General features: G+C 39.7%; 1 protein-coding gene across 1 annotated transcript in view; it reads right to left on the reverse strand.

Moving 5' to 3' along the window:
- Positions 1 to 23,775, reverse strand: part of CLVS1 (clavesin 1) — a 184,411-nt gene that overhangs the window by 149,012 nt on the left and 11,624 nt on the right. The window contains exon 2 of the mRNA XM_066378989.1: positions 22,569 to 23,195. Within this exon, the coding sequence (XP_066235086.1) occupies positions 22,569 to 23,023 (455 nt within the window). The 5' untranslated portion in view covers positions 23,024 to 23,195. The remainder of the gene's footprint in view (positions 1 to 22,568; positions 23,196 to 23,775) is intronic.

Below are 23,775 nucleotides of genomic sequence, written 5' to 3' on the forward strand. Positions count from 1 at the left end.
AAAAAAACATTTAAAATGTTAGATTTTTTTTAATATGGCTTAGCTATAAATATATATTGTTATAATAATAAAAACACTAAATATTAATTTTGCCTCAAATAACATTTTAACTATTTTGAGAGTTTGGAAGGAAGGAAAATATATGTGCAAGGTGGGGTTAAGCTTTATAGTAGGATTACTAAATAGTTATTAAAAGTAAAATAATCAACAAATAGCTGTATAGGCATGTCAGTTTTAAATATACAAGTAAATACCAGTAGATACAGTTAAAACATTTGAAATCATTTGCTTCTGAGCAAGAGAAGAAGAGAGACAGGGAGAGATAGGAAGAGGCTGAGGCTATTATTATTTAATTTTTGAAACTATTTGCATTATTACCTTGATTAAAAAAAAACTATATTAAAAGAAAGAAAATCATTGGAAGAAAATAACTTGGAAGAAAATGAATGAGAAAATATACAATTGTCCAAAGGGAGGGACAAAAATAATTTTAAAACAAAAATAAAGAAAAAAAAAGAATGTACAGGTCCAAGTTGAATTTGAAGACGTAATCATAAAAATTCTATTTTAGATGCAGTGCACCATTCTGCAAAGCTTTCATGGATTGCCATTTATTATTTTTATTGCCTTAATTTATTCCTCACAACAAGCTTCTGAGTCTATCCGTAACATTTTCCAAATCCAAAGTAAATAGAGAGCAGGGTGAGGATAAGGGGCATTAACAACAAAAGACAAATCTCTGTTTCCAGGAGACCCAGCTCCTCCTGAGAGACAACCAGCATAAGTGGGAAAACATGAAAACAGGAATTAGGGCACACAGAAATTCATCTAAAGCAGGTTAGAAATGAATAGGCGTGCTGGAGGTCTGAGGTTTCAGGGAATTTGCATTCTGAACGAGGATTTATGGAGCAATGGACTTGTAAGATGCATTGAATGGTGGAAGAAGAGTTCTTGGGTGAAGATAAGGGAGGTAATATAAAAGAATAAGTTTGTCCAGGACAGAGTAGAAGAGGAAAGCAGGCAAGTTCATAGGACAACCAGCTCGCCTTGACCCAGTTTGAACTTCCCCTGTGAATTCTGCCCATCCTGTGTGTCCAAGTCAACCCCCACCTAACAACTGAAGCTCAGTCTCCACCTTAACCACAAAACATGCCATTTTAGGGCTCTCTCCTCCTCACTGTTTGCTGGGGTCCTACACCCCCATTTGAAGCTCTTTTAGGATTTCCTGCCATATGTCCTGATCCAGTCTTCCCTGGATTAGAAGACAGCTAAGAAAGAGCATGGCCTTTGGCATTGAATTTGAGTCAGAATTCCTGCTTTACCTACTTACTGTAGTTACGGCATTGGGCAAGTTTACAAAACTCCCTGGACCAGTTTCCTTACCTGAAAATTAGGCATAATAATTGTCTAATTTGCAATGTTCTTGAAAAATGGAGATGATGAATGTAAAGTTCTTGTCAAAGAATAGGTGTGCAACATATGGTAGCTGCTATTAGAATTACTAAGATTATTATTACTTATATAAATATTCTTTGCTCGATTCAACTACACATATCTTGAGGACGAGGACTTGTCTTTTTCTCTCTGCATGGTGCAGGCACATGGTGGATACTGTTGAGTCTGTGTAGATTGATTAAGACAGGGATGACTCAGAAAAGCAGAATCCCATTCTTCTAATTTAAATATAGTCCTAAATGCTGATGGTTGGGGAGAAGCCACTGAATCTTATCCTGAGATAAGATCAAGGTCACTTAGGTGTTGGCTCAGTGGTCCTACTTTGTTGTGGTACCCCTTTAAATGATGAAGAGAAAAATGCCCTTGAAAGTTATCTAAAGACTATTTCCTCGGCATCCCAGTCCGACGCTCTATCCACTGCGCCACCGCCTGGTCAGGTTAAAGACTATTTCCAACGTGTTTGTAGCGATAAAATCAAACAGAAAAGTTGAAACTTTCTTTTTTGGAAAAGTTGAAACTTTTAAGTCATTGTTAGAATTGAAACTATAAGCTCAATTTTATTTAATTCAGCTTACATATTGAGGGGTCAACTAAATGTAATGCTCTGAGCTAGACATGAGAAAGTGGATAATCTATGGTCTTTGACTTTAATGAGTTTATCAAGGAGAGACAATATTTACATTACAAATAATTCTCAAAGTGGTTTGGAAATTTCTGTTCAGTGTTTTATCCATTAAGAAGTGGAAATGTAAAATAAAATTCTGGATCTTAAACAATAGAGCATTATCATGACAATAAAACCACTAGCTGTGCTGATATCTATACATATTTATGCTCAGGACTGACTTTATTTTAAATTGCTGCAAAGTAAACTCACTTAGAGTACTGTAAGATGAAATTTATTGCAATATATAGAAATAATGCTTCCCTCTTTCTCTTTTTTATAAACTAAAGAGAAAAATGTAGTATCTTCCTTAAAGGGCCCATTTTGAATTCTCTTGCACTCTCTTCATCTAATAGTTTCCTTTACACAGAAATATATAATAAGATAGATTCATGTATATGAAGTACATTTTGCCTCCAATACCAAGAGATCCACTTTGGCTCACTTTCAACAATAGTCTGAATACCGTATTCATGAGTTGTCAAATCGAAAATCCTTTAACTGAACTGAACAGTGTTTTCAGGATTCTCAAGTATTAAAAGATAAAATCCGCATTTGGGGGCTACATTTATTGTGTGGAATGAAATCCTCCTAAATCATAAGGGAAAAAAATGCCTTTGAAAATATCTGAATGCCAAGTCGATTTTAAATAGAACATCAGATTTGGAATTACTGATCTCCAGTCTTTTTCACTTCAACAAATATCTATCAGACACTTGTTTATGTTAGATCTACTTGGTGGTATACTGAATACAAAAATGAATTAGACTTGGTGTCTGTGGTCTATTTATTGTTCAGTGGTCACAAATTCCTCCTGTCTCAGGAGACATCTCCTTTTGTAATGTGACCATGCTATCTACCTCTCCCAGAGACAGAGTCTCTTTAAACCAGGCTGGTCAAGCGACTTAACTTTGATGATAAAAATGTGAACCGGTAACATGTGAGTTCCACAGTGTAGGCCTCAACAGGCTTGCAGCCATTTGCCCTTTCTCTCCTGGAATCCTGTGACCACCATACTAAACAGAAGCCTATGGTTAAAAGCTATTTGAAGATAGAAGCAGAGCTCTCCACTGTTGAACTGAGGCCAACTCATAGCTAATGTTACAGCTGAGTGCTGTCAGTGAACCCAGGCAAGATCAGCGAAGAACCACCATTTTTATCTCTAATGAAGAGGTTTTTTTCCCAAGAAATATGACAAAAAAATCTTAAAATATTTCATTTCTATGATTCAAAACATTCCAAAGACTATTGCATCCATGAACTTTCAGAAGAGGGGTCACTGGGTGGGAGGAATTGTGTGGACATGCACAGCACTATTGCTTAGTAAGAAGCAACGAGAGAGCATAAAGGAGCCAGAGCAGTGTAAGAGAGATTTCCTCACTGAAGAAATACTTCAGTGAGATATTTAGAGTGTACATTATGTTCTAAGGAAACAAAATGTCAGGATAACAACCACTGCTAAGCATAACAAGAAAGAATTTGTTAGCATCTGAAATGAGAAGGTGAAAAGAGGGAAAATAAGAGAGACCCATAAAAATCCAGAAAAAAATTTTTTAAGGCAACTAGAAAAAAAAATCCACAACAAAATCAAATTGCTCTCGGACTCCTCCACAAGTCGTAGTGCCAGAGAGCAAGCTAGCAAACCACTTCAGAGCCCTGGAGACTAAGCCTCTGAGCCTACACCCTTCTTTGTGTGTGAAAAAGCACAAATGTGTTATCTACTTGGGCACACAAAGACCAACCCTCAGAACCTTTTCCTGAATAAGCCATTGTATCTATGCCAAGGCAACGAAGCACATGTAACAATAAGTCCAGAATGGAGAACTCTTGGTAAAAACAATATTGAGCAGACACATGAGTAAGATGCAGAGATGAATTTAAATGTTTCCTTTCAATGATTATAAAATTGACTACTAAAAGGTATTTTCGAGTGAATTAAGTGACTACTTTTATTTCTAAGATAATGGAAAGAAATGATGGCGTCCATGACCACAGGGTTCTGAGCAAACCCAGGATGAGAGGGGTAGAGTGTAAAACAGAATGCTACTATATTTCTCACCTTCCTCGAGACCGTTTTCAAAGTTATTAATGTATTCTTTACTATAAGATAATTTATACAGGTCTAATCTTGTCTTTGAAAATTTTAAGTTAACAATTCTTAAAAGCACAAAGCTTATCTTAAATTATGGCCAGAAGAATAGCAATAAGTAAAAATATATACAGCAAAACTGAACAAATCAATAAAATGCATATAATAACAAAAATAAAAAGAATTAAACAGTAACAACACCATCCAGAGCAACTGTAACTTATAAGGAACCCATCTGAAAAAGAGCAAAAAAAAAACCCAAAACACAGAAAAGCTTAAAACAATTAAAGTGATCAAAAACAGCAGATAATTCCAACGGAAGAGTTATAGAGGCAACATTTTAATATCTGATAAGTCAAAACAACTAAAAAAAAAAGGTATTATTTTATAGAGATAAAAGCTATAATTGATGCTAAAAATAAAATGAATAATATAGTACTTATCAAATGCAAATTATCTAGAGACTGATAAAATACAGTTATATTAGAAGAATTTGACACACTGCTATCAATCTGATAGAATACATAGGCAGAAAAAAAGAAATAACAGTTTTTGATAGAAGTAGAGAACAAATTTATCAGTATTTTTAGAATATGTGATTGTATGCTTGCAACTGAAAAAAATGAAAAACTTAAAGTAAATTAATATAAAGCAAATATACAAATATTTATATATTAGAAATTCTGTTTGCGATGATAGAATAGGTTGAAGGAAGAAAGCAGCAACCTTTCTCCAACAAAATAGATATATGGGATAAATATGATTTTTAAATGTTAATTCGTAGCTGAAGTCGGAATCAAGAAAGGAAAATCTCCAGGACTCACAAATGAAGCAAGGAGCATCAGAAAGATGGAAGATTGAAAGCTTTATGGAGCAACTGAACCAGATCTATCTTTTAGGGACTAGAGTTTTAATGCTTCTATGGTGATAAGATGGAAGTCAAGGCCTGGAAAATGGAGAAAACCTCATTGTAACAGGAATACAGAAATTTCTACCTGTCTATCATTGGCCTTGACAGAGAATGGGGCATTCATCTAAATCCATAGAGGATGGGTAGAGTCTCTGCCATGTGGCATGATATTATTATTGTGACATGATATTAGGTGATAAGATATTATATATATTTAAACCTCCATAAAAAAAAACCTGTTAGAATTAGCCTGACTGCTTGTTGCACAGTGGATATAGAGTTAACCTGGGATATTGAGGTCCCAGGTTCAAAATCCCAAGGTCGCTGGCTTGAGTGTGAGCTCACCAGCTTGGGCACATGGTTGCTGGCCTGAGTTTGCAATCATTGACATGATCACAAGGTTGCTGGCTTGAGAAAAGGGATCACTGGCTTGGCTGGAGTCCCCCATTCAAGGCACATATGGGAAGGAATCAATGAACAACTAAAGTGACACAAGTACAAGTTGATGAGTTGATGTTTCTCATCTCTCTCCCTCTCTCTCTCTCTCTCTCCCTCTCTCACTCTCCTCATCCTTCTCTTTCTCTCCCTCTCTCTTTCCCTCTCTCACTCTTTCCTTCTCTCTCTTTCTCTCCCTCTCCCTCTCCTTCTCTCTCTCTCTGACACACACAAAAAAAACTGTTAAAATTAATACATTAATTATTTAGTAAATTCTCAGGATACCAAATCCATATACAAAATATCAGATGCATTTCTATACACTAACCACAAACTATCAGAAAGAGAAATTAAGAAAATAATTCATTTAAAATAACACCAAAAAGAATAAAATGCTTAGAAATACATTCATAAAGGAGATGAAAACTTTGTATGCTTTGAAAACTATAAAATATTGATAAAAGAAACAGAAGACACAAATAAATGGAAAGATATTCTGTGTTCATGGATTAGAGTAATTAATATTGTTAAAAATGTTTGTACTACCCAAAGCAACATACAGATTCAGTACAACCCCTGTCAAAATCCCTATCAGTGTATTTTTGAAAGAATGATTTTAAACATGAGTAAGTTCAGAGAGAAGTTAAAGCATTCTTTCTTTTCTTGTCGTGGATGAGAATAGAGAAATTAACTGACTTTGGATCCTTTAGGAAGACCTGCTAGTAAAGCATCCATATTAAAATTTGGAGAATAACATGTAAAATAATAGAAATAGATAACTTACAAACCCCAAATGTGAAAGTGAGGTAAAGCAGGAAAAAATAAAGACAATCAGACCAACAGAGAGCAATGCTCAATGGTAGTACGGTAGTAAGACCTTGCATTGTGAGGAGGGGAGATGGTGTTCTTGCAGACTGGAGAATAGAGATCAATGATGGGAATAGAGAACTAAACAACCATCGGAAAAGCAATTTAACTATAGCTAGCAAGAGCCATAAAATTTTTCATTGCTCATTAATTCAACTTCTTGAATTTATCCTAAGGAAGAACAAAACCAAAGATGTGGTAAAATATTTATATAGATATTCATTAAACCATTATTTATACTGGCTAAAAATTGAAAATAGCCTAATGTCCAGAATTAATTGAGTTTTAAACTATCCAGCCACAATTTTGTGTTCAATGCACACTTAGTAAACCAATAAACAAACCATGATATAATTTTAAAAATTAATAAAAATTTAAAATTTTATTCTCCAAAAAGCAGAATAACAAAGAGTTGACGTTTTTTGAGTGCTAACTATGGGTTGGTCATTTATTGAGTGCTAACTATGTATGGATTGGTCATTTTTTTCTTGAACCTTTACTTTTGTTAACACCTTAATCCTCATTACAACCCTTTGAAGTTGATACTATTATTTTCCTTTTATACGTAAGGAAAATTAGTTACAGTGTTTAAGTAGCTTGCTTATGCTCAGTTAGCTAGTAAATGGTAGAGTTCTGACTCAAACCCAGGCAATCTGGCCACAGTGCTTGAGCTCTTTACCAACATGCTATTCTGTGTAGATTCATACAGCTATACATAGTATAAGCTCAATTGTGTGTGTGCGTGCTTAAAACACACCTCAATTCTCAGTGTAAGTCAGGGGTCCCCAAACTACGGCCCGCGGGCTGCATGTGGCCCCCTGAGACCATTTATCCCCCGCCCGCCGCACTTCCAGAAGGGGCGCCGCTTTCATTGGTGGTCAGTGAGAGAAGCATAGTTCCCATGGAAATACTGGTCAGTTTGTTGATTTAAATTTACTTGTTCTTTATTTTAAATACTGTATTTGTTCCCGTTTTGTTTTTTTACTTTAAAATAAGATATGTGCAGTGTGCATGGGGATTTGTTCATAGTTTTTTTTTTATATTCCGGCCCTCCAATGGTCTGAGGGGCAGTGAACTGGCTCCCTGTGTAAAAAGTTTGGGGACCCCTGATGTAAGTAGTAGTTATAGCTAAGTGGAGGGGTTATGAATGATTTTTAATGTTTTGACACTATTTCTGTTTTCACCATTTTCTTTAATGAGAATTCTTAACCTTATAGCCACACATCCCTTCATGTTTAGGATAAAGCAATCAATCCTTTTTATTATACTACCCAACAAGATGCTTGCCTTCCTAGTGCCTCACAGATTTGTACTCAAGGGCTAACCAGTAGAACTTTGATCTAATGTGGTGATCCTTAATCTCTTTTGTGTTGTAAAACCCTTGAGAATCTGGTGGAAACTGTATCTTTTCTGCCAAATGCTTGTGTCTGAAATGTTAGGAGATTCACAAATTCCCAGTAGCAAACTATAGATCAAAAGTCTCTGCCCTCAGATAAAGAACAAACCAGGTTAAAGTATCTCACTTAACCAGTAACTACCTAGACCACTGCAGAAAACAAGGAAGAAAGCATCTCCCATGTTTCGCTCCCCAACTAAAGTGGCTTTGACCTTAGTGGATCCCTGCCAATGTTCCTGCCCTTGTCCCTTCCCTTCGGTGACTGGATACTGGAAGAACCAAAGCAATGGAAATTTAAACCTGTTATAATAAAAACTATGGCCATGGTAGTGAAGCAAAGGTCATATGACAAATGAGAAGAGGGTGGTAGCTCAGGTGAGGGGGCCAAAAAGAATGGACCCGATGACAATGCTATTGGGCTCTCCATTGCTTTAGAGCAGGTGTGGAGGGAAGGTAAAGGACATAGTAAAAGATAAGCAAAATAATAAGCTACTGGCCCTGGCCAGTTGGCTCAGTGGTAGAGCGTCGGCCTGGCGTGCAGAAGTCCTGGGTTCAATTCCCGGCCAGGGCACACAGGAGACGCGCCCATCTGCTTCTCCAACCCTCCCCCTCTCCTTCTTCTCTGTCTCTCTCTTCTCCTCCCACAGCCGAGGCTCCATTGGAGCAAAGATGGCCCGAGCGCTGGGGATGGTTCCTTGGCCTCTGCCCCAGGAGCTAGAGTGGCTCTGGTCACAACAGAGCAATGCCCTGGAGGGGCAGAGCATCGCCCCCTGGTGGGAAGAGCGTCGCCCCCTGGTGGGCATGCCGGGTGGATCCCGGTTGGGCACATGCGGGAGTCTGTCTGACTGTCTTACCCCGTTTCTAGCTTCAGAAAAATACAAATAATAATAATAATAATAATAATAAGCTACTTTATTTTGCCCAGTACATCTTTGATGACAAACAGAAGCTTATATTTAATAGCTAAAAAAGTCTAAAAATGAAAATACAAAGGATAGTCACCATTTTGTTAAAAATACAACTATTAGTCCAGGTATAAATGAAGATATGGGTCCCCTTTTGTTAGGCGGGGGGAAGCATTATAGAGACGGAAGAGACGGAAGTCAGAGGGATGTGCAGTACACAAATCCAAGGTTGGAGAAACCTTGGAAGAAAAATTGCCCAGGTTTTCAATTTTGCACAGTTTCAGCAGATGCTGCGGGAGAAGGTGCTTCACGCCCTGCCTGCTGGTGCATTAAGCAGAACTGTATTTCTGAGCATACAGTGAGATGTTTAAAAATTCATGCCCTGCTACAGCTCATTTACTTTATTTCTTGGGCTTCCCCAGCAGTCCTTGCCCAAAGCATATAATTCAACAAGCTCAGTTTCCTGGCTCCATAATCCATAGAAAATTAGAAAGAGAGAGGCTTTTAAAGCAGGCCCACTAACAGTAATAATTAACAGCTAAGAGGAGAAAAAAGTACACATACACAAAAAGATTAGAAAGTGCATAAAGCATGGCAGTATGGGCCACATAGCAGGGGGACAAAGTTCGTATGCCCCCAAATCCTCATCATGATAGCTATTTCACAGCCCAGGGGACAATAATTTATATTCATTATAGTCACCATTTGTCATAAAGGAAGAATGAAATTATATTTAACAGGGTAGGCAGTACATAATGCATTATAAAGTTTCTTTTTTCTTTTTAACCAGAACTAAATATACCAAAGTTTAAAAATCAGCCCTTAAAAGGCAGCCCTCAACTAGTTGAAGATTTAATGTCTCTTGAATGCCCTCTTCTCTTACAAAGATATAAGATAAATGAGGTATTGCAGTATTATTCTGGGAGGTTTCACAGATCAAATATCGAACTGAAATACTCTACCTGTGCTGTGTGATATACTAATCAACATGCATGCTATAAAACTGCATGATGGATGGATTCATCAGAAACTCATGAGAAAATGTGTGATCAAAATCTATACAGACATGTCAGGGAGAGAACACCGAGTAGCTATAAGGAGCCATTCACTAAAATCGAGGTAGAGAATCGAGTTTCCACTCCTGAGCTTAGCACAGAAGGTAGCACCCTGAACAAAGGAGGTTTTATAACGTGAAACCTTTTCTTAACTCAGTCTTATGCACAATGGCACCATAGAATATTAAACTCAAGAGTTGAGAGCAAATGATGATAGTCATCTACTTTCATCATCATTAGATGAAGACACTTGTCACCTGACCTCATCACACAGGGGAGGGAGCCATTACAGATCCCACAATGTTGACTCCCATTCTGTGCCCTGGTTGCCACACCCCCCCCCCCCCTTGATCTTAAAGGACACTGTCTCCATGATGTCATGCTGAGAATCGGTAGGCAAGGGGTAGAAAGAACATCCTAGTCTCTTCTTCTTTTATTATCAAGTTTAACTGCACAAAACTCCTGGCCCCTCAACAACAACATTGTAATTGGGAAGAGTCTAGAAAGAGCCTCTCTCTTTTGGGTTTTCCATTGTTCTGAACTTTCCCCCACATGTCAGTCATTCAAGAGGATGCCACTGAGCCGTACTCTACACCCATGGATACCAAGGAGGAAAAGACATGACATGCTGCCTTCCAGAAACTTTCCTGAAGCATGGAAAAGTTTGTAGTGAAGAAGACAGTGTGACAGGCATTCAGGGAGGGAAAGGGGAGGTCAGTGACACTGCAGCCATGGGCAAAGCCTCTTAGGGTGGATATGAGCTTTGAAAGATGAGTGGGACTTGATTTGATCTCAAGTATGAAGCCTAAATTCCCTATGGCAAACAGCCTTTCATGCCTGGCCTCAGCCTGCCTCCCCAGCCTTGTCTCTCTCCATGTGAGCCTTTATATTCTCTGTGCAATGGAGCCAACTGGGGCTCTCCCCACAGGGCAAACTCTTTCTGCACAGATCGCTGCATAGTGTGCTTTTTGTCTCAAACAACGTCCCTCACATTTCCTTGCAATGCTTTTAGGAACATTTCTCTGAGGTTCTGTCTTTCCAGCTGGGATAGAGGCCTCTTATCTGTGCTCCTGTAGGGCCCATGCTCACCTCATTACGCAGATGCAGACTGAGTAGGAAGAACAACAAAAGCTAAGGTCAGGAAGAGCTAGGAGGAGGAGGAGAGAGAAGGGGGAGGAGGGAGACTCATTCGACTCAAGTGGAAGATGTTCTTTGGGTAAGGAAACTGATGCCAAATTCTTAAGGTTTTGTATGGCAAAATATATGGCAAAGAGACTGAACCAACTTTATTAAGGAGACATTAAAGGTTTCTGAGCAATGACTTCAAGGAATTAAAGATTAGGTGGCACAGTCCCCAACAAGAGACCCAAACATAATCAGGCATCATGAAGAAGGAGAAAGAGTAATACTCAGGATCAAATTACCAGCCAGCCCCATGATTTTGTCCAGGTTAAATGGCCACTATTTAAGATGACGATAATAATATGTCCTTCAAAAATTGTTGTGAGGATTAAGCAATGTGGTACAAGGCGATGCCCAATGCCTGGGAACGTTACCAATATCAATATTCTCTAATCTGGAAAGACACTGGATGTTATTTGTGGGAATGCCATGCTTGAAATAAAATCCAGAGACACTTCGTGGGGAAGAAACGGAGGCAAACAGGAGAGAAAAATGATGAGAAACAGAAAGACAATGTGCAAAGAAAAAACAACACATCACTTTAAAACCTTCACAGCAAAATTTACCCTCTCTTTATTTCCCTGTCTGATGTTGCATTTTGCAGTACAGTAGCAATAACTTCTACAGCTATATAGTAAAAGCTGCTGAGCGTGATTTACAACCTTAGTGAGGTGCAGGCATTTAGTCACTCCCGCAGCTGTTTAAGGTTGTGGATAATCACTGTTAGGAATGATTATCCAGAGCATATTTAAAGGGCAGGAGAGTTGGTGGGTGGTTATAGCACTGAGGTTTGGGGCTCAGGGACTTGGGGTTTCTTTTCAGCTCTACAGTATCTTTTCCCTGCAAAGGGATCAAAAGATGCTTCTTAGCTCCTTGGGAACTCAGAAAAGCAGTCCATAGTCCAGGAGAGCTTCAAATCATACAGGAAAAGGCCCCATAGCTTGCAAAGCACTCATTCAGGAAGTCAGCTATGCCCATGAGAAAAATCTAACAGTGAACGCAGGAGGTAATGCCATGAATAAAAACTGCCCTCTCTTCCATGCCCTCTTTTACTGTCCTTATCCTTTTAAAGAGCAGACACAGGTCATTCCCTCACTGCAGCCCAGTTTTAAGTGGATATAGCACTAGCTGCTGTATCCTGGCCATGGGCAGAGAAGAAAGTTATTCTTAGACCCTTAAATTTCTAGCTATTAGAGGGAACATTTTACCTGCAAGGTAATGAGTGCCATATCTTTTAAATTCCTGGGTTGTAAGTGTGAACTTGGGAAGAGCAGCTGGTCTGAGAAGATATGCTATCAATAAAAGTTAGCTCTCCCGGTCCTAGAGGCCTCTCGTACCACAGTTGCAATAATACTGCAAAAGCTATGTGACATTTGATATCTTCCTGAGGACAACCACCCAGTTAGGTGGGACACACATGCTGTATTATCTCAGAGCGGAGACCCTACTGCTCTTGCTTCCATTTAATCCATGTGGGAGCCGGCTTCTAACAGGCAAGCTTCCAAAGGTCCGAGCTCAGTCCTAAGGGGATGTTGACAGTGGGCAGAAAGCAGCTGAGCCCGGACGAAGTGGCATTAGAGTGTGAGAGCTGAAGGATGCCTGATAAGGAGTTTTGTGAAGGAAGAAGGGGATTTAAAAGAACTCTTTGTGGAGCTGCTTGGTTGACCCACATGACAAGCCATACACTCATCCAGTGGGGTGAGGGGGCAGCATAAACTATTCTGACTTCACTCCCCATCATCAACAACCATCTTTCTAGGAGCATGAGAGAGTTATATTCTATTTTATAAGATCTTTCAACTGAATGAGAAATCATATCTTGGGCATTTCACACTGGATTAAGTAGAAGTGGGAAAACACCTAAATTATGGGAAAAAGGAAAAGCTGTGTGTGTGTGTGTGTGTGTGTGTGTGTGTGTGTGTGTGTGACCCCTTACCTGTCTACAGCTCTATAAGGCGCATATGATTATTACCAGACAATGAGGACACTGAGGGTTAGAGGAAGTGCATTATCTTGCCAAGGTCACAGAGCTAGTAAGCTGCACAGCTGGGGATCTGTTTGCCAGCTGAAGATCTGTCTATGAACACATTTTAATACAAGGAGTGCAGGCAAAATCAGGCTCATATTAAGACCACTTTTTGTAATGTACTCCAAGCAACATCCAGATTCTTTTGTTGTGCTGGGATTTTTTTTTTTTAATTGTTGTGCTGGGATTTTTAATAGTCAAAGTTGTCACTTTTATTATTGTCAAATCATCTGGGCAGAGATTGGATAGGATTCTCAATATTTGATTTGCATGGTTTCTGTGACATTGGAGTATGTAGCTTTAGGATTTGCTTTTGAGCTGAGATCCTTTTCAAGTCTTTCGAGATTTAGTGGCCCCAAAATTTGGCAAATGAGTTCTAGTGATGAGCTTTGCAGCATGGCATTTTAACTGTGAAGCTAGGTCCAAGACCTAGTTCAGGGATAGTCAACCTTTTTATAACTACAGCCCACTTTTGTATTTCTGTTAGTAGTAAAATTTTCTAACCACCCACCTGCTCCACAGTAATGGTGATTTATAAAGTAGGGAAGTAACTTTACTTTATAAAATTTATAAAGCAGAGTTATAGCAAGTTAAAGCATATAATAATAATTACTTACCAAGTACTTTATGTCGGATTTTCGCTAAGCTTGGCAGAATAAATCTTTATAAAACAATTTACTATAGTTAAATCTATCTTTTTATTTATACTTTGATTGCTCTGCTACCGCCCACCATGAATGCTGGAACACCCACTAGTGGGTGGTAGGGACCAGGTTGACTACCACTGATCTAGTCCATTTTAGCTATTTACAATCTGTGTGACTTTGGATAGGTTACCTAACCTCTCTGAACCACCATTTTATCAGCTCAAAATATGGATATTACAGTGCCTATGTGAGAGCCTCACTGCCTGCCACATGGTAAGCATTTGGTAAGCACTCAGTATTGTTTGTTTTTGTGGTTGTAATAACTCTCCTTCTCCTTAGTTCATTTTTGCTCATTCCTAAACTCATGACAACTGAAAAACTGATGCAGAATAATTCTGGTAATATTTCTGTAGGAAGAACAGATAGCTACCCATTTTTTAAAACCTCTGTTAACAGCCCTTGGGATTTGGGGAGGAAGATTACCTCGTGGTACTGGTGGGAAGCATAAAATCCACCTGGATCACCTCATCTCATTTTCTCTCACCAATGAGAGAACTGACATGTTAAAAGTCTGTCCCTTTTTAAATTACACATTCTTACACCAAGAACAGTTAACTGAAGGAGGTTCAGACATCCTGCTATTGTAAAAAGCTCTTTTATGCTCTTGCAAAAGCCAAAGGTGAACCTCAATCAACCAGCTTATTTATAGTTTGAAGAGTCATATCCCACCTACTGCCTTGGGGTTTGAATCAGAAGGAAGAACGACTTCGCCTTGTCTCCCACTGCTAAATCACACCACGGAATTGTGGGGATGTTTGCTGTGTCAGCCATTTGGAGGTTGCCAGAGGTCAGCAATAACCGGTGACGTTTGAAGGAGCTGCTATCTCCAGCATATCCATCAAATAAATTACTGCATGGCATGAAGGGACAGGAAACAGCTGAATGCTGTCCCAGAAAAATGCTTCCTAAGAACAGACAGATTCCAGGTTGCTTTCTACATTATAAAGTAAACATGACAGTGTCCTTGCTTTCAGAGTAGCAAAGGCAAAAAGGTCAAGTACCCTAGTAACATTCATCTTCCCATCATTTAATGCCTAGAGGGATAGGGAGGACTATTGTGAGGTACCATTCTGGGATGTTGAGTTCAGATCAAGAACACGGTCTTTGGACCTTTAGAAACTCACACAGAACAAAGTAACTGTAGCCATTCAGTATGTTTAACTAGTGCACGAAGGAATGAATGAGGCTTGGATTTGTCCCACTAAAGAATAACAGGTCTTGTGTATTGGTCAGCACCCCATTCACTTTCTCATTTGCCTAACTGAAGCTATCAGCCCCTCTCCACTTCCTTTTTCCTATTCATATTAGGAACTAGACAGGCTGTCGGCCTTGAGCCTTCAGACCATCTCAACTTTCTGTGCACCCAGCCTCCAATGCACATCCTTACCGCCTGAGCCCTGTGAGAATGGCTATATTGTTGACATGAAGCTGCTTTGTGCCGCTTGGCTAAGAGAAGGAGTTGAGGAAGGTGTAAAACACCTTAAATTTGGAGTCTGGGACCACTTTGCCACTTAGTAACATACTAATGATTCATATTTTGATTGTAGTAGGCTTTAGGAACTCTGAGTTCACTGTAGGAATGAGACAGTAGCGAGGGCTTTGTGGAAAGGCAGTCTTTACATTCAGACAGACTAGGGAAGAAAACTGCTATATAATATATTACCTGTACACAACACAGATCGTTGTGAAACTATGGTAGGGATTGGGGGGGGGGAATATATATATATATATATATATATATATATATATATATATATGGTCTACCAGAAAGTTCTGTCCATTTTTGGAATAAAACAAAATACAAATTTTTCTTACCATTAATAAACTTTATTAAATAATATAATTGCTATTATTATTAATAATTTCTTGCCAGCGTGAGGGCAATTTGTATATCCCATTTTTGAAAAATGTTTTATCTTTTGATGCAAAAAATTGAACCAGTGCTTGTTTGATATCTTCTTCATTTTTGAATTTTTTGCCCTTCAAAAAATTTTGTAAGGACAAAAACAAGTGATAGTCGGAGGGTGCTAAGTCCGGGGAATATGGTGGATATGACAGATATGCTTCTGTAGCATTTCTTCCTTGTTGAAATTTGTAAAAATTACAGTGGCATAAATGAACTTTATCGGTAGCCATGGGTACACTATCGCTTCACACATAAGACTAACATGAATCAACTTTGTTTTAGTTAATTTGCTATGTCAGTATGTATACATTAAGTGATAAAAATAGGCACACATGAGCCAAATAAACATATGCTTACGTGTCGAAACTTGTGATAGAAATGAACAGAACTTTCCGGTAGACCTTACACACACACACACACACACACACACACACACACCATATATAAAACATTTGGCACAAATGCACTTAACAAAATGTAGTTATAGATATTAGTGTTACAATCTTTGTTGGCGCACCCCATCAGAGGTCTGCAAAGTGCACTCTAACTCCCCTAAGGTCTTTGGAAATATGAAGGTAGTCTATTAGGTTGTCACAGTGCTTGGGGGAGGTGATGCTAAACATTCCACAATGCTCGACACATCTTACACATTAAGAACTGCGCAGCTTCAAACGCCAAATGGGCTTCTCTTGAGAATCACTGTCCCTAAACATCAGACCCTCTCCACTGTCTCACTGTATTCATCTACACACTTGTACACCACCAATAAATCTACTTACAGCCTTTCAGAAGCTCCAAGGATATTTTGAAATATCTAATCACGCAGGGACTGAGCAATGGGCTCCAGCTGTCTTTGGAATGAACTTGAAATTGGAAGCCTTCACTCTGAGCTTATGTTTTTACATTGATGAGTCATATAGTTCCCCAATTAGAAAGTATCTTCTCCTCCTTGAACCTCTTCTTCACCTGTCACTTAGTGATATTAAAATTCTCCAATGATTATGAGAATTCAACTAGAAAATGTACATGGAAATGCCTGAAAACCATGATGCCCTAGCAGCTGTATAGTATATGGCTGTACAGTATTACACACTGTAATATAATTGGCCAGGAGCCCATTGAAGGCTCTTTCATCCTTTGAGAAATCTGAGTGGCCTTGCCCAGCCGTGCTGAGCTACACTGGAGTATGATGCAGAAGGGAAAAATCAGTAATTCTTATGCTCTCTTCTTAAAAATTCTGATATATTATTCATAGGGAATTTTTTTCTGCATTAATCTTGATTTTTAAAAATAGTGCATGACAGTATTCTTTACTTTGATGCCTTAGTGTTTTTGCAGCCTATTAAATTTTGCACCCCATGCAAATGCCCCATCCCTTCACCCTTGTCGTGGCCCTGGGTCTGAGGTCTTGGTTCAGGCTTCTTAATCTTCTATTCCATTGGCTGTTCTTTAACCCAAACCTCTTATCCTTTGTTGTGGATGGTGGGGAAAGAGCCCACTGGATTAATTGCCTTCTTAGAGTAATTCCATATACTTGATGGTAGTAATCAAGTTGTTCATCAGCCTTCTTTCCTCGCTATTTAATTACCCTAACTTAGCTCTTCCTTAGAGTGCCTCTGCTTCCTTACAGACCAACTTTTCAACTAATTTTTAAACTAGCTGCTGATTTCTGAACTTATAATTGTGATAAACATACAACACACTGACAAAAGAACATCCAGTATAATTTTATATATTATGATTTGTGATGCATTACTAAGTTGTTTTTTCCCACTAAAGTGCTTAGAGACCAACTGCTTTACACATAGCACTAATGGGTGTTATTTTTGTCTCTTGTGCGGCTTTTATTATCCAGACCCCTTCCCTAATGCCTTTCTTATATCCTGAGAATTTCATAAACACAATAAGTAAAGGCCCTAGACCAGGTGATTTCTCAGAGCTACAACTGACCTACTATAGAGAACTTTGTAACACAGGTGGCTTGGAGTCTCAGTTGCATTTTTCATATTTTTCAAGGTAGAGAAATGTTGATTATGGCACCAAATTCTCCCACCCTTCGAAAGGACATCTTGTGACCCAGTATCATAGATATTTGCCTGATTTGAATTTTTTTTCTTAAGAAACATCTGCAATTTATTGAACACCAACTAGTGCTAACCTATATATAATCATTGACAACCTCCCCACCCACATACATATACTGTACAGGTGAGAAACTGAGGGAAGTAAGAGTTTAAGCAACTTGTTCAGGATCACATGGCTGGTTGGGAGGTAGCTGAGGTTTAAAGTCAGCCAACTAGCTTCAGAGTTAGTGCATTTAATCACTATTCCATTCTGCCTCTTGGACACCATCAAGTAGGGCAACTGGGATTAATCCTTGCCAGTGGTGTAGCAAACATAACTGGCGCCCGGGGCACGACACTTTATTGGTGCTGCCCTCCCCCCTGAGTACTCTTCTACTATGCTTTTCTTGTTTGTCTTGGAGACCATTTGGCACCCCTCTGTGAGTGGCGCCCGGGGCATAGACCCCCTTGACCCCCACCTCGTTACGCTACCGATCCTTGCAACAACCACTCATGCCAGATATTATACCCATTTCCACTTGATGAAATTGTGACTCCAGAAAGTAAGATAACTGGAGCAATTTTACCTCTTTTTTTAACTGAGTGAAATTGGTGAAAAATGTGCTCACATTTTCCTTCCCATGGGAATGGCATTTCTGGGCAAATCAGCCTTCTAACCAATGGTTAGTGTGCGACTCAGAAAAAAATAAATGGATTTTATTTGTATCGAATCTTAAGGGCCAAATTGTGAATTCTTGCCAATGCTGATATCAGTTCAGATGAGAGATCACAGGGCTCATTGAACAATAGTGTCCCCTTCGGTCACCAGCACATTTAAAGCTGGTGAGCTGAAACATAAACTCTGCTGACTCGGAAAGCTTTATTTATGAATGTATATGTGGGTGCTGGTTTAATCTAATTCATTTCAGTTCATACCGGCAGCCTCAAAAACCAAAGAAGTCAGAGAGCTCTCTGCTGTAGCCCGGTTTCTGGAGGAGGCCAGTTATGCTCTGAGGTCCAGAGAGCTCCTGGACTCACGTGGCCCACCTGACCCGGGCAGCCGGCCGGGCGTGTGCACGCTCCAGCCTCTCCACCTGACCCGGGCAGCTGGCCGGGCGTGCGCACGCTCCAGCCTCTCGCGTGGCCCACCTGACCCGGGCAGCCGGCCGGGCATGTGCACGCTCCAGCCTCTCACGTGGCCCACCTGACCCGGGCAGCCGGCCGGGCGTGTGCACGCTCCAGCCTCTCACGTGGCCCACCTGACCCGGGCAGCCGGCCGGGCGTGTGCACGCTCTAGCCTCTCACGTGGCCCACCTGACCCGGGCAGCCGGGCCTGGCATGTGCCTCTGGAGGCTCCTGCTTCCCATCCTCACCATTCTGCACTTTTGTTTATGGATTCTGGGTCCAGATGAATGAGATTTACATAGTTTTAATAAATATTAATAACCATTTTAATCTCGGTAAATTTTTTGTATGAGACATTCAAATCACTTCCCAGTCATCGCAGGCTCCCAATGAGAGTGAAGGAATCATTTGGCAAAGCCATGTCAACTTTTCCAGGCCTGACGAGCCCCGTGTAGGCTGGGTCTGTGTGACAGGGAACGCCTGGCGAGAAAACGAACAAGTGCTTTGGATGGGCGTGCAGGAAGATTACATCTGTCGACCCACTACCATTTTCAAACATTGTCCTCCTGTCTATGTTTTTAATTTATTTACTATTTATGCTTTATTATATTTATAGTATGATGTTTTATGATATTAATAATATTACTAGAAGCTAGTATTTATTACGTGCTTACCATGTGCCAATGAGCTGTGTTCCTAAATGCACTATTTTATTCAATCCTTCCAATTAAATTATTAGATAGATAACATTATCACCCCCAACACACACGCGTGCACGCACACACACACAGAGAAGAAAACTGAGTCCCAGAGAGGTTGCTTGTCCCAGGTTATATAGCCAGTAAAACACATGACAGGCTCTCCACATTCAAACTGAGAAGTGTTTGCTTCTAATGATCTCTACCTGTTGATGGTATAGCTTCATCGTTCACCTTCTTGTTAAAACCAAAATATTTGAAACAAATAGTATTGTTTAGTCTGAAAAAAAAATTGCCTCAAGTAGACCCAACCTTGGGGTGGGGGTGGTGAGAGGAAGAGAAAGAGAGAGATTACTTCAAAAAGCCTAATGGATTAAGAGCGTACAGTGAATTTAAACTCCCTTTCCGTCCATAGCATTAGTCTAAAGAGCTTCACATCCATGAGCCATTAGAGCCGAAAAGTGTCTCAGGAATTACCTAGTTCAAGCTTCTTGTTTTACACTTGAGGAAACTGAGGGACAAAGAAATGAAGTAACTCATCCAAGATTCTCATAATCGTGAACATTTAGATTATTCCTTGAGATTTGCTTCCTCTTATTACTATTGGTTCTTACTTCTTAATGCATTTTGAGATGTATACAAAGACCCAATGCTAATACAAAATAATATATTTTGCTATGACACTTCTCTATGAGTAAATCACTATGCGCTGGCATTCTATGCATCATCTGCCTTGGCAGATGGAAGTTCTAGAACACTTACAACTAAGTACAAACAAAGACCGCATTATTATTCTCAGAATAATCAAAATTTTTCTGTTCTCAAATCCGAATGTTAATATATCACTCTCGAAAGGACAGCCGTTCCCTCTAGTTGAAGCCTGATGTCCTGTGTGGATGGCTTGTGTCTGAGGAGGAAGCCTCCCCTGGCAGCTGAGAGCTACGAGGGGGTGTGTCCGCACCGTTGCCTGGCAGGTGCATCACCGCAAGCTCCTTACTGCAGGGTCCTTGTGTTTTCGTCAGTGTTCTCGGTGCCTACTGCAAGCCCTGGTGCGAAGCCTGTACTCATTAAGTGTTTGCTGAGTGAATGACAGAAAGGGAACTGTAAAGGCCTGGAAACCTTTCTCATGAATAAAGCATTGGAATGAGAGACTCATCACTAACACGAAATAATAGAACAGAAACATGTAAGGGTGGGCCAGGCTCAGGGGCAGCCCTGACAAACTCTACACTCACAGTGTGAAAATATTCAAATCCCTTTTCGGGGTGAAAGTGCCCTAACCCGATTAATTAACCGTAAAATAGCCAGTGGTCTCTGAAGTGTCCTATACCATCAGCATATTTAGGAGGAGGCGTCATGACATGAGGCAGTGAAGGGGCACCCCAGAATTCCTTCTAATATATTGGGAGAGGGGTTCTTTAGGAAGTTTTTTAAGTTACTTCTATTATTATCTTTGAACCTGTGTCTCCCCATGTAACAGAAAAATTTCAATGGTGACCCTTCTGTGAACGCGCATACCACAGGTGAAGGTTTGGAGACTGATTCATGTATTCTTTCTCATTCAACATATAACCAATACTGTGCCATGTGCCAAGAGATAAACATAAAAAAGACACAGTCTCCTTCCCTGGAGAAACTTGCAGTCTTGGGAGGAGGGGTAAAAAGGAGCACACAAGTAAATACACAATTACAAAAAAGCGAGGTTTAGACAACTCATTCTCAAGTCAGACTACTGGGGTTCAGTGCCCACTCCATATTTTACTAGTTGTGTGAGTGAGTTACTGAACTTCTATGTGTCATCAAACGTAAAATAGGGATAATAATAATTCCAGTCATGCAAAATTCTTGATGGGTTAAACAATATATATAAAGGTTTAGTAGAGTATGTGGTAAGTATGCAAAAGTATTAGCTATGATAGCATTGATTCTTACAGTTCTATTGTAAATGCTTGAATGGCAACATGAATAAAGGAAGGGCGCCTAACTAAAAAGGGTTGGGGTAGGGGGGAGATGGAGACCACCTTTCTGAAGAACCATAAAGATGGATATGAATCAGATTGTGTCCAGGATGGTTTGAATTGGGATGAGAAGTAGTTGGTATATAATGGGACCAGTCCAAAGGCAGGGAGGCATATGAAAGTTTCAGCTACTCAAGGCAACGCTATACTTCCCACCAGCTAGACCAGAGAACAGAGAAGGGCAGAGGGTGAAGTGGAGATGTAGAAAATGAATCATAAAGGGCCTTCTTGTACTTTGAGGAATTTTAATCAAGAGAGTGACGTGACAGAATTTTGTAAGTGTCACTCTGGTTACAGTGTAGACAGGAATGGCTCAGAGGACACTAGACCAGAGGCAGAAACACTAATTAGGAAGCTGTTGCTGTAAGGCAAGTGAGCAATGGTAAGAACCTACACGAAGGCAACAGCAATGGGAGAAAAAAGGAAAAGATTTGGGAGGTTTTAAGGAAAGGACAGGACTTGGAAATTAATTAGATGTGAGAGCAATGGCAAGGAGCAGCCTGGGATGACAGCCAGAATTCTGGCTCAAGAGACTGAATGGAGAAGAGCAGGGATGATGACATTCAGTTAGGGACATGTTCAGCTTGTGGTTCTTTATAAGATTTTCAGGAAGAAAGGTCTACCACTCAGAAGAAATATAGGATTTTAAAGTCATGGAGGGGATCCCAGAAATAATTTTATGTGTTGAAAACACTTGATTTAAAACCATCTTTCAAATCCATTTTTGTTGTAGTGGTTAAAGATGAGAACACTAAAAATAGAAATTATGGTTCTTCTAGAAGACCAGCTTTCAATTTTAAACAATAATTCAGTTTGATAAAGAGACCAATGACTTCTAAGGTGTCTCACAATTCTAGCACTATGAATCTGTTGTTCCAAAATATAACCATAAATCAGGAATTGCCTTCTGATGACAGTAAATTTGTAGGCTTAAAACTTTCTTTGTGGGTATGTGGGATATGTTTTTTTAAATAAAATCCCACTATCTATAAAGCCATAGAGCCCCAACATGCAGTGGCTATGCTTATATAAAAGAAAAACCAAGTAAAGACACTATCTACATTTACCTACTCTGGTCCCAATTGGCTGCAAACAGCAGGAGAATCTTCCTGCCGTAGTGGTCGCGGCTCTCCAGCACTCCAGGGAACCCATCGATGAGAGCCCTCTTAATGCCAGGGTCATCGGCCTTGAAGTTTTTGAACATGTCCAGGTTTAGCTGGCGGTACTGGAAGTACTGGGCCAGGAGTCTAAAGGCATCTGCTTGGTGAAACTTCCTGGCTCGGAGAAATCTCAGAATGAAGGCATCATCTGTACGTAAAAATCCAATGTCCGGCCGGGTAATGATCATGTCCCTGACTTGCTGAATATCCTGATGTAAAACATCTGGATTTTCATTCAGTTCCAGGCGAGCTTTCTCTATAGTCTCTGGACTGAGTCCAGCCTGTAAGTGGGTCATCTTGGCCAAATCTCCTTTCCAAGTGTTTAATTTCTGATATTTGGGAAGAAGAGAAACTGGTCCCATTCACGTAATGTTCTGCTGAAACCCTGGCCCACTCAACGGTTGTTTTATGACCAGGCTGCCACTGAAACAGAGAACTCGAGGGTCTTCTTTCTGTTTCTGGAAAGCAGTAGGACATCCAGGTCCTATGTGGTGGTAGCCCTCCAAAAGAGAAGCCAAACTGAGGCCATTGCAACTGCAAAATGAGAGAAACAAAACAGAGATGACACACAAAAAAGTCTGGGCAAATGAATTGGATCCGAGATAGCAAAGCAGGATATTATGCTTCTGGTTTGATTATATTAGGTATCCAAAGAATACAGGGTGAATTATTTTTACAAGGGTATATTTGGCATCACTTTATTGACAAAATAAATGCATAATATGCAGGTATTTTAAATATATCTGAAACTTTTTCAGTTACACTGACCAGTTAATATAACAGTATATTGTCAGGTTAGTAATAGATTGTGCTGCTATTAATTGGCCTAAGAGACAGTAAGAAGAGAGAAAGATCCTTGCTGATACAGCATGCTCTATGAGGCTCCCCACAGCCCCAGATATGGCAGACAAATTATGGCTCCTGTACAGTGTACTGCTTCCCATTAACTTTTTTTCAAATAGAAGTATCTTTCAAAGAAACCTCCTTTCCCCACCTTTTTTTTAAAGGCAGCCATTTCCATCTTAACAATAAAAATGGACTGTTAAAGGCTACTTATCCCAGCTCCAGAGATACCTAATTATTAAACTGAACTAAGAACAATGGGGTGGGGAAG

The sequence above is a fragment of the Saccopteryx leptura genome, chromosome 3 (assembly GCF_036850995.1).
Source record: "Saccopteryx leptura isolate mSacLep1 chromosome 3, mSacLep1_pri_phased_curated, whole genome shotgun sequence".
Taxonomy (NCBI): Eukaryota; Metazoa; Chordata; class Mammalia; order Chiroptera; family Emballonuridae; genus Saccopteryx; species Saccopteryx leptura.